Raw genomic sequence first — 12,500 nt, 5'->3', positions numbered from 1 at the left:
ACCAGAATGCACTGCGCCACAAACAACGTAAAATATAAATAAACGGCTTGTAAGTAAATTAGTAATAGTTGACACTACAGCTGCCCTTGCTGTTAAGTCACATACAGATGTACGCGGAATTCAGTAAATATCCACCACTAGCCACCTCCACTTCGGTGAACAGTTGTCAAGGACGGTCCCAACTATTGTCATTGCGCATACTTTTTCTGCGCATCTCGAGATACTCGGATTTCCTGTAGATGGTGCTCACTAATACAAGGATATTTTTGCGCGGTTTAAAACTATGCGGAGAAAGCAGAACTTAGAAATTTTTCTTGGTATCCGAAAAGAAAGTTGGGGGTAACCATGCCTTTTTCAGAGAGAATTAAGCTTCAATTTCGAAAAGAACGCCCCAACATTCCTTTGTAATTTAAAGCTCTTTACAAATATTGGTGATTAATTATCTTGGTAAAATGCGTGCTTACCCCCAATTTTTCCTTTTTGAATTTCACTTCTTGAGATCTGCTTTTCCTGCATATTCAAAAACCGCACAAATATATTGAATTAGTACGTATCGTCCTTAAATGTCGGCCACTTTATGACCGTTACGGTCTCGTATGTAGGGAATTTAAGATCTATGACGGCGATGGTCGACGAAAACCACCTCAAAATATAACTTGGCTCTATAATAAGTCTTTCGCGATTATTCAGTCTAGTTCGCGTCGTACAATGTGGGCAAAGTGTCCTAAAAATAAATCGGTGCGAGCGGTTTCAAAGTTAAAATAGAGAATGAAGGATTCTCTGTTGCATACTTACGTTGTCGTCAAAACTTCAAATTTGGTGATTTCACGTCGTCGTTATGCAGAGGACCGCAAACATACTTGCTAAAACCCGTGCTGCACGTGCAGCACGATTACTTATGCTCTTTTAACCAATGATATTATTGCTTTGTGGTGCTGTCGTAGTCGTAGCCGTCGTCGTTTCTTAAATTCCCTTGTATTCCAACACAAGACTACGAAATGAATAAAATCGGCACGTGCAGTGCAGATACCCACTGTCAAAGTTATAAAGCACTTTTTCTAGCGACAATAAAATTCTGCCTTTACCTAACCATAATAACAAGATTATTAGTGGTAGCGACTTTCAGACGTGACAACGAGTATTGGTGAGTGACTATTGCCATCACGTACACTCGTCAAGATTGGAAAGAAGGCGAAATTGCTTCAGAATTTTGGTTAACACACTGAATTTTTAATTCTGTTTGGGGGTATAAAATTTTTGCACCCTTATCTCACTGAAAAAATGTGAAGATATTGCACGCAAAATTCCATTCAATACACGACAAAAGCTCACTCGAAATATTGCTTATAAGGATGAAAATAGCTGGAAACCAAGCGAAGTGGACAAGGTGTAGAACGCATTTACTTATTTATTTATTTATTTAGCTAAACCTAATTTGAATACAATATTTGTAAACATAGGATTATTAAGCAGGGACACCACTACAGCCTAGCCAATAGGCCAAGGACTGGATCTAGCATGAAATGGAGGCTTATGCTGGCAAATTAATTTGCATTTCAAAAGATTTGCCCGCATTAGCCTCCATTTCATGATAGATCCAGTCCAGCCCTGAGAATTCGAAAATGGTCTATTACAGTGGATTCCTCTTAAATGAAAAATATTAACTAGAGCTACTCATACAAACAAAACAAAAAATGGAAATAAAATAAAAAGGAAGCAACGACGGCGGGAAAAGGAGAGTCCTCGCATATGTTGCACCTGGGACAAATTGATTTCCAGGTTCTGATGCCGTCCCCGTCGTACAGATCTAGGGCCTTATCAAGTGGGGATGACGCACCTGTTAGACATATCTGTAGGTAGCATTATGACGAGATTTGATTTGCTAGCTGCGCCTTGTCATGGACCGAACCCAAAAAACCCTGTTTCTAACTGGAATATTTTGCAGTACTAAAAGGATTTGTAACAGAAAAGTTGATATCCGAAAGTATTGTACATGTATAAAAGCACACTCCTCGCCACTAAAACAAAACGGCCTTTCCCTCTCCTAAAAAACCAATGATTGCTGCACAGAGTCCCTAATTAGCTACCAGTGCTAAATACACTCGGCACCAATTAAAGGTTTATCCATCATGTTCATTGAGTTCAGTGAGTTGTGCCGTCCCTCTGCATTCATCTTGTCACTGGATCATTAATTTTATTAACACCTATGTCCACTTAAAAACCGAATATCCCCTTGCCTGGTGATTTTACACCTCATTGAGACTGGTTCAGGGGTCAACAGACAGTATGTAATCTACCATTCAGTGTACAACCTTCGCCGCCCTCCATTAACAAGCGATTAAATTATAGCTACGGAGGCTTCAATCAGGTAAACCCACACACAGGGACACAGCTTGAGATTTATATCGCCAGTACATGAATATGTTATTACAGGGATCCCTGACTAACCACATGAATCTCTGAAGGCTTCAAATCTGATACAATGAGCTATCATTTTCTACTCGCTATGAACAATGTATGGGTTCTTTTCCATACCCTGAAATGCATGCTCCCATAGTAGGTAAGGCAGGTAAACTTATTTTTCAGGACCCAATTACTAAACATGGTTGTTAATAGCGTAGCTCCGCGCGCGCGGGGCACCATTTGGTTTTGTTGACCGTACGTATGCCAATGTGACACCCTCGTTTTTCGGCGGGAACGTCTTTGATATTGGACATTCATGTAAACGTTAAGTGACAGCTGTCAAAACAAGGTATCCGCTGACCAGTAACACGAGACCATATCGCGGGCTCAATTTTAGAGTTCATTGAGGTCAGCTGTTTTTTAGACTCGACCGCTGACCAAGTACTGTTTTTCGATTGGATCGCAGGCTCAAGCCAGGTTAAATTATTGTAAGAATAAATAACTCAGGAGCTTTATATATTTTTTATTTTTCTTTCAGATGAATCATCATTTTATAAATGCCCTGATCGTCTGCGTCTTCCTCTCATATTCTATTTTGGTCACACTGCCGCTGTCTATGTCAATAAACTTGTGCTAGCTGGACTGCTGAAGGTATGCTATTAACGTAATATTACGTTTTAACGCAAGAAGAAACAGTGCATCTTGATAGTTAAAATTGTTGCAATCAAGTTTCTTGAACTGTACAAGTGCTAGTGTTTTAAGTGTCAAGCCAAGAGAAGAGAAAAAGCCAGAAACGTTTCAAAAAATAAACGGAACTTCAGTGTTCACTTGGCAAAACTATGAAAATCCAACAACAACAACAACAACAACAGCAAAACAAAAGATAAGACCCTTCATTCTAGTCAGTTAAACACATCTTGTGGAAAATGTTCTCCTCACTTGGGGTGACATTATAGGGCAATTTGAAAAGGCTTTCCACACCACTGATTGCTGAGAAAATACAGTACATTGATTGAAAAAAGTGTTCAAGGGTCTTCAACAGTGGACATCAAAACGGTCATTTCTCAATGTTGAATAGTGTTTCATCTACTGAATGTATGTGGAGTGATACTGGGCTATTTTGTACAGTTGAATTGGTCTGTCTGTATCCTGTCAGCTAACCAAAATGCATTGCATTTAACCAGAATGAACTGTGCCAGGAACGACGTAAAATATAAATAAATGGCCTATGAGTAAATTTAGTAATAGTTGACACTACAACTGCCCTCGCTGTTAACTTGCATACAGTTGTACGTGGAATTCAATTTGTCCAAGGCCCTACCAATAGTAGAGGAATGGCCGTTTACAAACGAAGCAGCTTTTCCATGATACAATCGATGTTGAAGCAGGGAGGTTACAAATCAGTACTGAATATGAAAAGACGTCGTGATTAGGCCATTTGATAATGGCGGACACAGTAGTGTACCAGGCGAAACAGAAACTAAGGGAAATGCAAGGTCAATTTGTACGGCAAGAGAGCTATCGGGATGGTTGGTGAATCAGTCTGTCAGGCGTAAACAATGGAAAATTTGTAATCGATTTCTGATTTCCAACAGTTTATCGACAATCAGCCAAAAGTCAGTTTGGGGAGCTCTTGTTCAAAATTATTACCAATAAAAGTGTGATGCCAGAATGCTGTTAAGGTTGTTGGCTTAAAGTTAAATATTTCTAATAAGATTTTATGATTGTTATTAACTGAAGTTAATTTGTTTCTTGGTTACTCTACTTTCATTTTTGCTGACAAGGAGAGGATAAATTTTGACTTTGAGACATTGTTTGAGACTGGTGTTGATGAAATGTCCTGGGATGATACGGTGAGTTAGCTTACAGGTGCTACAGTAGCACAATGTCTTGCTATTTCAATTAGTTGTGGTTCAGGGACTTGATGATGTCTTTGCATCAATGCAAACCAATAAAATAAGAAATAAATATTGTTTGTTTCTTTTATTTGTTGAAGCAGGTTAGTATTCGCTGCACTATACAGCTGGCCCCAGTTGTTCAAAAGGTGGATAATGCTATCCACTGGATAGTGCAATTGATTTCCCTATTATTTATCCACCGGATAGTGATTTATCTGGCGGATACATGTAGCACTATCCATCGTTTGAACAACTGGGCCTGATGTAGACCTGCTGTAATTTTACACTCACTCTCAATAGGGTGTGCGTCCCCTACTCTTCTCAAACAGTGTGTGGGTTCTTTAACGTCCCACAGAGTTATGTACAAATAAGTAATGTGAGATGGGCCTATGGTTTATAGTTCTTATCCAAGAAGACTTGAAAGTCTTACCATTAAATTTTGTAGATGGAACTGCAAAGGAAGCACTTTCTCCTCAGTCAGCCGGGGTTCGAACCCGCGACCTCCCACATGAAACTCCAGTGTACTCTGGACTGAGCCATATGGTCGGCAGTCCAGGTTATATGTTCTTCACCAAGACCCACATTTGTGCATTCAAGGTATTTTTTGCCACCTGAAGGTAAAGATAAAACCACCAGAAATTGAATATTCAATATTGATAGATAACCCTACTTAAATTATTATATAGACAAAAGTCTGGGAAAATTGTAGCATTTAACCCATTGATACCTCAAAACCCCTAGGACACCACCACTTGGGGGTCGGTGGTTATAAATCATGGAAGGGACTGCTTAAGGATGGTGCCTATGGTACTATTGTTATTGCGCATACGTTCTGCGCATCTCGAGATACTTGAGTTTCCTATCGGTGATGCTTACCAATACAGGGATATTTTTGCGCGGTTTAAAACTATCTGGAGAAAGTAGACCTTAGTAAGTACTCTTGGTAGCCATGCATTTATGAGAGATAATTAAGCTTCAATTTGGGAAAGAATGCCATACATTGCTTTGCATTTTACAGCTCTTTACAAATATTATTCATCAATTATCTTTGAAAAATGCGTGGTTACCCCCAATTTTCTTTTTGCATTTCAGTAACACTTATTAAGATCTACATTTTCTGCATAATCATAAGCCAGGGCAAAAATAAATTGAATTAGTAGGAACCATCCTTAACCCATTGAATCTTCAAACGTCCTAGGACACCCCCAGTTCACTCCCAGGAGTCAATGGGTTAAATAATTATGAAATTTAGGTTTAAGGCCAATGACCGATGTGTCGCCAGTTATGCACTAGTCAAGTGAAACCATGGCACCCTACCCCTGACTCCCAGACATAGTCACAGGAACATAGCCGTAGAATTACGCTTTTGTAACTACATGTTTAATGCATTTGTTCGGGGTACAGGGCAGTAACAATTCATTAATTTTGCGGGGGCTTGTAACACTAGCCTTGACAGAGTGGGACTGGGTCCTTGTGTAGAAAACACGTTCCAGGGGCCGGTTTCTCGAAAGTCCTTTTTTGTTTTGGAAAGCTGATCTTTTAACATGTTTTCAAGGTAACAAAAATAAAAATAATTGAAGTTTGACGAATTAAATCCTCTCCGTTCTTGAGATACAAAAAGAATTGTGACACCCGAAAATGGCCTGCAAAGTTTCGGGACTTTCAAGAGACAGCCTCCAGCTTCGCTTTGGCCAAGAAAACCTGTTTCCGGTCTGCCTTTGTGGTCATAAAGTGCTCGCAATTCTTGAAGTAATTTGCACTTTTTTTGCTAAATAGACGTCATGAAACATTTTTGGATCAAATTTTCAGATTTTCCCCTAATATATCTGTACTAATACTCCCAGAAAAATTGGGTAGGGGTGTGCAGCCTGCTTCCCAAAACCCTAACCCTATTTATGACCAAAATCTGCAATTTTTCCTACCCTATTTATGACCTGACCAAAAATTTGATACCCAATTTATGACCTGACCCTTAAATCAATACCCTGGTGCAGACCTGCCTTATAATTATTTCAGACCAATGTTAAAGGCAATGTTTATCTGCTTTTATTTGGTAGGTTACATGATAAAGAAGTAGCTTCTAAATAAAAAACGAATTCAAGACTAGAGTGCAAAAATAGATACCCTATTTAAGACCAAAATGGCGGAAAATTGGCCAAAATCGATACCCTATTTATGACCAAAACGGCTGAAAAACCCTACCCTTTATAGCCCATATAAGGGAGTACCCCTCCCCCCCCCCCCACTCCCCCCCGGGGTTGAAGTTTCGATTTGATCGAGGCATAAGACTAAACAAATTGCAAAGATATGAAAACTTTGTGGCAGCTATCGCGTTTTCCAACGAAGCGTAACAACCAGTTACTTCGAATATCATTTAGCGAAAAAACCGGGCCATGGCAATGGGTATTGTAACAGCTGTCAAGATATTATAATAGTATGCTGTCAGAGCTATTAAATTCACGGCTATGTAGTGTGACACAGTGGCATGTCGAACATTATGTACACGGAAAGCCAACTATTACTTACAATATATTCCAAGAAAGAAGGTTTCCTTTGGAAGATAAATGTAAGAGCAAACATTCTGCAGAGCCTCGCACTGAGCTATAAGATGCTCAAGTGAGCCACGTGAGTTCTTTTTGTTATGCAGTGCGCCGTCTTTACGAGAAATTCTTATTTGTACGTTATGTATGCTGTATCGAAGTGTGCAAGACCCTAAGTACCTCGTGTATAGACTACGAAAATGTTTCTTTCTCTCTACAAGAATTTATTCACCTTATTCCAAAATGGCCGACATTTTAGTATTCTTTTGTTTAATCGCAAATTGGCCCTTTTGGCCTCGTTTCAAGGTTAAATATTCTTTTGAATTTTATGTTTGAAAACGAGGCCAAAAGACCCAATTTGCAGGGATCAAATGAATACTAAAATGGCAGCCATATTGGAATAAAGTGCATTTTATTCAGCAAATTCTTTTCTGTTCTACTTGAAAAACAGGCAATTTAAAGGTGAGAGCCTGCAACGACCTCTTTTCATAGTGTGCTTTATTTGATCTTTGTTTTGATTTTGGTTTCAGGAAAACTATAGGATGGGTGGTAGCTTTGTGTGGCCAAAGGTCTGGGAAGTAGCAGAATATCGACGGAAAGTGCGTCAAGCCATGCTGGATGTCATTGACAATACTCCCTTGGACTTACCTGTAACTCAGGAGAGCATATGGGTAATGACGATGACGATGATGATGATTATGATGATGATGACAGGGTTCTCAAATTTAGAATTTTAAACATCTGGTGCCATGCTATTTTCAGCCATAACACTGCAAGTGATTGGAGGTTGTACAATATGCAAGCCAGCGAGCTATGCGAGTGACAGCATGCGAACCATGCAGTTATCCAAAGCTAATCGTTTTGAATTGGTGCTTAGACTTAAAGTGCATATGACACAAAATTTTTTATTAGCTTGTTCGAAAGAGCTTTCCATATGATGAAGAATGGCGTTTACTTTCTTGTAATAGCGCTCTTGGTTGCCGAATTATTCAAGATTTTGATTTATGCAAATTAGGGGACTTGTGACGTCACATAGTGGACACAAAATTATGTAAAATCACAAAATATGTAATATCTTTGCAAATACTAAGTGCAGGGTTGAAATTTTGCAGGGTTGATGTGCTGCCAAAACTACACATTGTGATAGTGATTATGATGTCACCATAGCAACATACTCCTTACCAGACCTTCCCGAAATGAAAAATGTCTTCTTTGTTGCTCCAGAGTTTAACGGACTTCTTGTGCTCTAGCTGTGTAATGTTCATATTCGCTCACACCCACTGAATGAACATCAAGAGCAAATAACCCTTATTGGGGAGAGAAACTCTGATTTTGCCCTTTGGATGGAGAGGGCCTGGAGCCCATTGCATTGCTATGGAAATGTCACAGTGGGCCATATCGTGGAACTTTGTAATGAGTAAATGAACTGTAAAAGGTTTCAGTTCTATACAGAAAACGTTCTCAGAGATATTCCATTTTTTGTGATTTTACATCATTTAGTGTCCACTATGTGACGTCACAAGTTGTCCAATTTGCATAAATCAAAATCTTGAATAACGCGGCAACCAGCTGAGCTATTACAATAAAATAAACGCCGTTCTTCATCATTTTGAAAGCTTTTTTTAAACAAGCTAATAAAAAATTTTGTGTCATATGCACTTTAAGTACTGTTTATCAGCGCTATTTGAAATTTTGTGCTTAGACTTAAATATACGACACTTGCATGGCTAACTGGTCGCAGTTTGTCAAGACCCAGCGATTGACTCAATGATCTACTTTAAATACTGATCAAGGCCGTTTTATAGCCATAACACTTACAGTGCATGCCTTACTGTGGTCACCCAACAAACTTTCACTTTTGACAACTATGTGTAAATACGTCAACTCAACAACCCATGCAACAGTGTTGAAATAACAACTGTACAAACTTTGAAAGTAGGCGTGACTGTCAGTGAAATTTGCATACCATGATTGGTGGATAATTTGTAAAAAAGCTTTGTTTATAGGTGGCACTGTAATAGTGACACCTGCGACAGGTGTTATGGGTTATGGGTTCAATTGAGAACTCTGTGACGATGATAATGATGATGATCAAGAATGACTCGGCCTAAGGAGATGTCTACAACAAACTGTGGTTAAAACTGGACATGAATGACACTTTTTCCAAAAGAAGAGTTTGTAACCAATTTGTCTTACCTAGTATTATCCATGGATGTATTGTGCGATGTACAATGTATTTCTATATATAACAAATCAATTTATTGATTTTTGCATAATTTTATAAATAATAATAATAATAATAATAATGATAATAATGATAATAATAATAATAATAATAATAATAATAATAATAATAATTAATATTCGTGAAGTTGAGAGTGCAGTACTCTGGCCAAATGTTTTCCTCTGAGTTATCCCAAGTGCTAGTTATAACTATCGATTTTCTCTCCTTTATTTCAGTGGGCTGTTTTTATGGGCTTTGAACATGAAAGGTAAGTGCTGCCTTAATGTATTAAAAGGTACTGGTATTGAGTTACATGTACTTTAGACAAGTAATTCAACTTTGTCAAGTTATGGCAGCCATGGTCTTCTTGTTCATGCAAAGATTGCTCTTCAGTGTATCACTCATCTAACTGGTTCTTACTGAGCTTAGAATGGATTCATTTCTTTGGCCCGGCAGGTACAAAACACAGATCACAAATCACAGGTCATTGTTTTGCCAATACAGAAATTAACCATTTACCCATACTAACATTAGGCCAAAAATCTTTTATTTAGGCCTAATTAGGCTTAAGGTTAGCTTTAAAATTGAATGTTTAGGGTTCTTTCTGTATTGGTAAAACGATGACCCGTGACCTGTGCTTTGTACCTGCCGTTTCTTTGCTTGTTCCAGCTGTTATACATGATTTTTAGGGGTGGTGAAATTGGTACTTCCAAAATCTTGGCACTTGCAAACATTTCATCCGATCTCAAAATTCTTGGCAGTCTTTGCAAAGAGTCTAAAAGTCTTGTTTATATTGCATTTATTTCGGTGTGAAGTCTTGCATGTTTTGGTCTCAGTCTCGGATTCACAAACAAGAGTCTCAGCGTCACGGCAAGTCTCGGATTTCACCATTCATCATCCCTGATTTTCTATGAAATTATCAGTACATGTTATTTTTGTTGTTCTTCAACAACTGCAGGGTCCACTTCGAGACATCATCTGTTCTGATTCGTCAGTTGCCACTGGATCTTGTCACCAAGCCAGAAGGCTGGAAGTATGGGCCTTTGACAACAGGTACATTTTTGTCACTATATGGGAGTAATTTCATGGCAGGGAACCCATGAGGGCTGTTAAAATTTATTGTACGTTGCTTATGTAAATTAATGATACAAGAACTGCATCCTGGAATAATATAATTTGTATTCTGTAGCTTGGGGTTAAAATTAGGATTAGTGTTGTGTTAGTATAATAAATTATTATTAGTGTTGGTATTGTGTGGTACTTCAGAAATAAGGCAAGAGGAACATGTCGTGACCATTGGCACTCTAAGCTGTTCTGACCATGTGATGTCAAATTGTTGAGAAGGCGTGGAGGCCGCTCTGTGACATTTTTCAGTCAGTTTGCCTCATTGTCATGTCTCTGGACAAAATTAATAATTAATTATTATCCACATTTAGAATTAACCCACACAGTGTTACATACATGTAAGATCATGGGGAGCGTTAATATTTCATTTGGAGGACTATCCTTAGGGACAATTTGTTATAACATCCAGTGGGGTGGTGGTTTTGGTGGAAGAGGGCTAGAATTTTAATTTTTTTTTTTTTGGGGGGGGGGGGGGGGAAAGAGGGCTGTTAAAACATATTTTAATATTTGGAAGGATATCCTCATTTCCTTTCAATAGCAGGGAAAATCCTCGGTGAGGTAGGGGTAGAAACGTTTTTGAAGACCGGCAAAATCATATCCTTATTCCGGAATGATAATGTTTGAGCCCACTGTATCAGATCAGAAATCACCACTACAGTCTCGCTGCCATGACAGCTTGTCCAATGGCTTCTTTTCGACTGAGTGGCAATTGTGAAATGCATCAGATCGTGGCCTCAAGGAATAGAGGGAAGAAAGCTGAACAATAGTTTGCATTGTGGTTGAAAGAAATTGATTTGCTGGAGTATACAATGAATTTTGTCAAGAATGGCTATGATAACCTTGATCAGTTGCATTCAGTGACAACTGAGGAACTGGCTGGGTGGGGGGAGGTCTACCTTTAATACAAAATTATTTTGTCTAATTGGCAATTACAGTTTTGATACACTACACTTTTTGAAAACCACCCCCCTGACATAATACATGATATGATCGGTTCCTTAGCCTGGGTATATAGAATGTGGAGTAGGCCCTTAACATGCCAACATCCGATAATACCCATCCTTCAAAGAAAAGAAGCTTTGTAAAGAAGACAGTCACATGAATTGACTGCTCAGTTGAAGTACATTTTCATAGGAAGAAAAAGCGTTCAAGTTCATCACCTCTTAATTGACTGGAACATCCTTCAATTTTCACTTCCTATCCTTTTTTATATTTGCAATGTTACGTAATTGTTTCTGCAAACTCTATTGTGTGTGTGTGTGCAATTATCCTACCTTTCTCCAAGGATTCTCAAGTGTGTACACAAAAAGCCTTTTGTAAAATATTGTGCCAATATTAGGCGTTCCGGTGTTGACCAACCCCATGATCGAAATAGAGGAACAGTCTGTGAGCTTGGGAAAGCCAGAAAACTTTCCATCATATGGCTGGGACAATGAGTACGGCCAATGGAACGTCAAGTGAGTTGGAAGTGACAGCAAAATTCAGTACTGCATGAAAATTCGTTTGATGAAAGTTAAGATTTTTGAGCCATTCTTGCAGGTGATTGAGCGAACTTAATTTAGCCTCAACGTATTGTAACTCACAGCTTTTGTCAGTATTTGATTTTGTTCTCTTACAAAGGGTCCAGCTCTTCAAACATCAGCTTTCTAGTCTTTGTATGATTGGTCAATTTTTCTTCAAAATGTTAATAAAATATTTATTTAAAAAAACCAGCTTTTCAAAGTGTCACCTGGATTATCAGTAGAGCACTCAACATGATACAGTTGATGGTTTATGACTTTGTGGATCCCCAATGAAGAGCCTTACTGATCTTCAAGATCTTCAAAGACCTGGTGAAGATCATGAAAGTCTAGAGTGGATGAAAGGGCGATACATAACTTGTGGTTAAAATAAGTTTGAGAATCGATTAGTTTCCCAAATATCCTTAATGATCCTTCAATGGTGAGAAGTTAATGATCTTGGCAAGACATATTTGAGGATCACAGTTCACACTTGGATCTTTGTTGAAATTAAAGACCTCCTAAACCAATTCCATCTTCAAAGATTGTTAAAAAAATACCGTGGATAATGACTGTCACAGTGAAGTAAATTTGTTGTTAATTTGAATTAATTTGAATTATAGTTATGATTTCGTACACCTCGCCCCGATTGTTCGGGGGGGTGGATGGCACTGTCTGCTGGATGGATTAATTACTGTCCGGTGGATAACTGAATTGGTTTTGCTAATGGTTGTCTGCTGAATGGTGGTTTGTCCGGTTGATAGTGTTGTCCATCTTTTGAACAACTGCGAGGCCTGATCATCAGACTGTG

At 38.6% G+C, this 12,500-nt stretch overlaps 2 protein-coding genes across 15 annotated transcripts in view; one reads left to right on the top strand and one right to left on the bottom strand.

Annotated features, from left to right (window-relative positions):
* LOC138024696 (uncharacterized) overlaps window positions 1-6,966 on the bottom strand; it is a 94,987-nt gene extending 88,021 nt beyond the window's left edge. For 6 of the 7 annotated variants that reach the window (XR_011127052.1, XR_011127054.1, XR_011127055.1 and 3 more), the window contains exons 1-2: window positions 6,828-6,966; window positions 4,732-4,912 (exon numbers count right to left, since the gene is read on the bottom strand). Coding sequence is in view for 1 of the 7 variants with exons in the window: in XM_068871918.1 (XP_068728019.1) it covers window positions 465-510; window positions 4,732-4,734 (49 nt within the window). In the remaining 6 variants the exon portion in view is untranslated. Of the gene's footprint in view, window positions 1-464; window positions 511-4,731; window positions 4,913-6,827 lie in introns of all 7 variants that reach the window. The other variant, XM_068871918.1, reaches the window with a different exon arrangement.
* The window catches only part of LOC138024689 (uncharacterized), a 49,094-nt gene that overhangs the window by 17,353 nt on the left and 19,241 nt on the right, over window positions 1-12,500 (top strand). For 6 of the 8 annotated variants that reach the window (XM_068871906.1, XM_068871904.1, XM_068871907.1 and 3 more), the window contains 6 exons: window positions 2,942-3,054; window positions 4,188-4,256; window positions 7,372-7,512; window positions 9,302-9,333; window positions 10,024-10,118; window positions 11,530-11,647. In XM_068871906.1, coding sequence (XP_068728007.1) covers window positions 2,942-3,054; window positions 4,188-4,256; window positions 7,372-7,512; window positions 9,302-9,333; window positions 10,024-10,118; window positions 11,530-11,647 — 568 coding nt within the window. Of the gene's footprint in view, window positions 1-2,941; window positions 3,055-4,187; window positions 4,257-4,746; window positions 4,899-7,165; window positions 7,304-7,371; window positions 7,513-9,301; window positions 9,334-10,023; window positions 10,119-11,529; window positions 11,648-12,500 lie in introns of those variants that run through there. The other 2 variants (XM_068871909.1, XM_068871910.1) reach the window with 2 other exon arrangements.

Source organism: Montipora capricornis, chromosome 11 (genome assembly GCF_036669925.1).
Source record: "Montipora capricornis isolate CH-2021 chromosome 11, ASM3666992v2, whole genome shotgun sequence".
In the NCBI taxonomy this organism is placed as follows: Eukaryota; Metazoa; Cnidaria; class Anthozoa; order Scleractinia; family Acroporidae; genus Montipora; species Montipora capricornis.
Note: the sequence above shows the minus strand (reverse complement) of the source record. Positions and strands in the feature narration are given on the sequence as shown.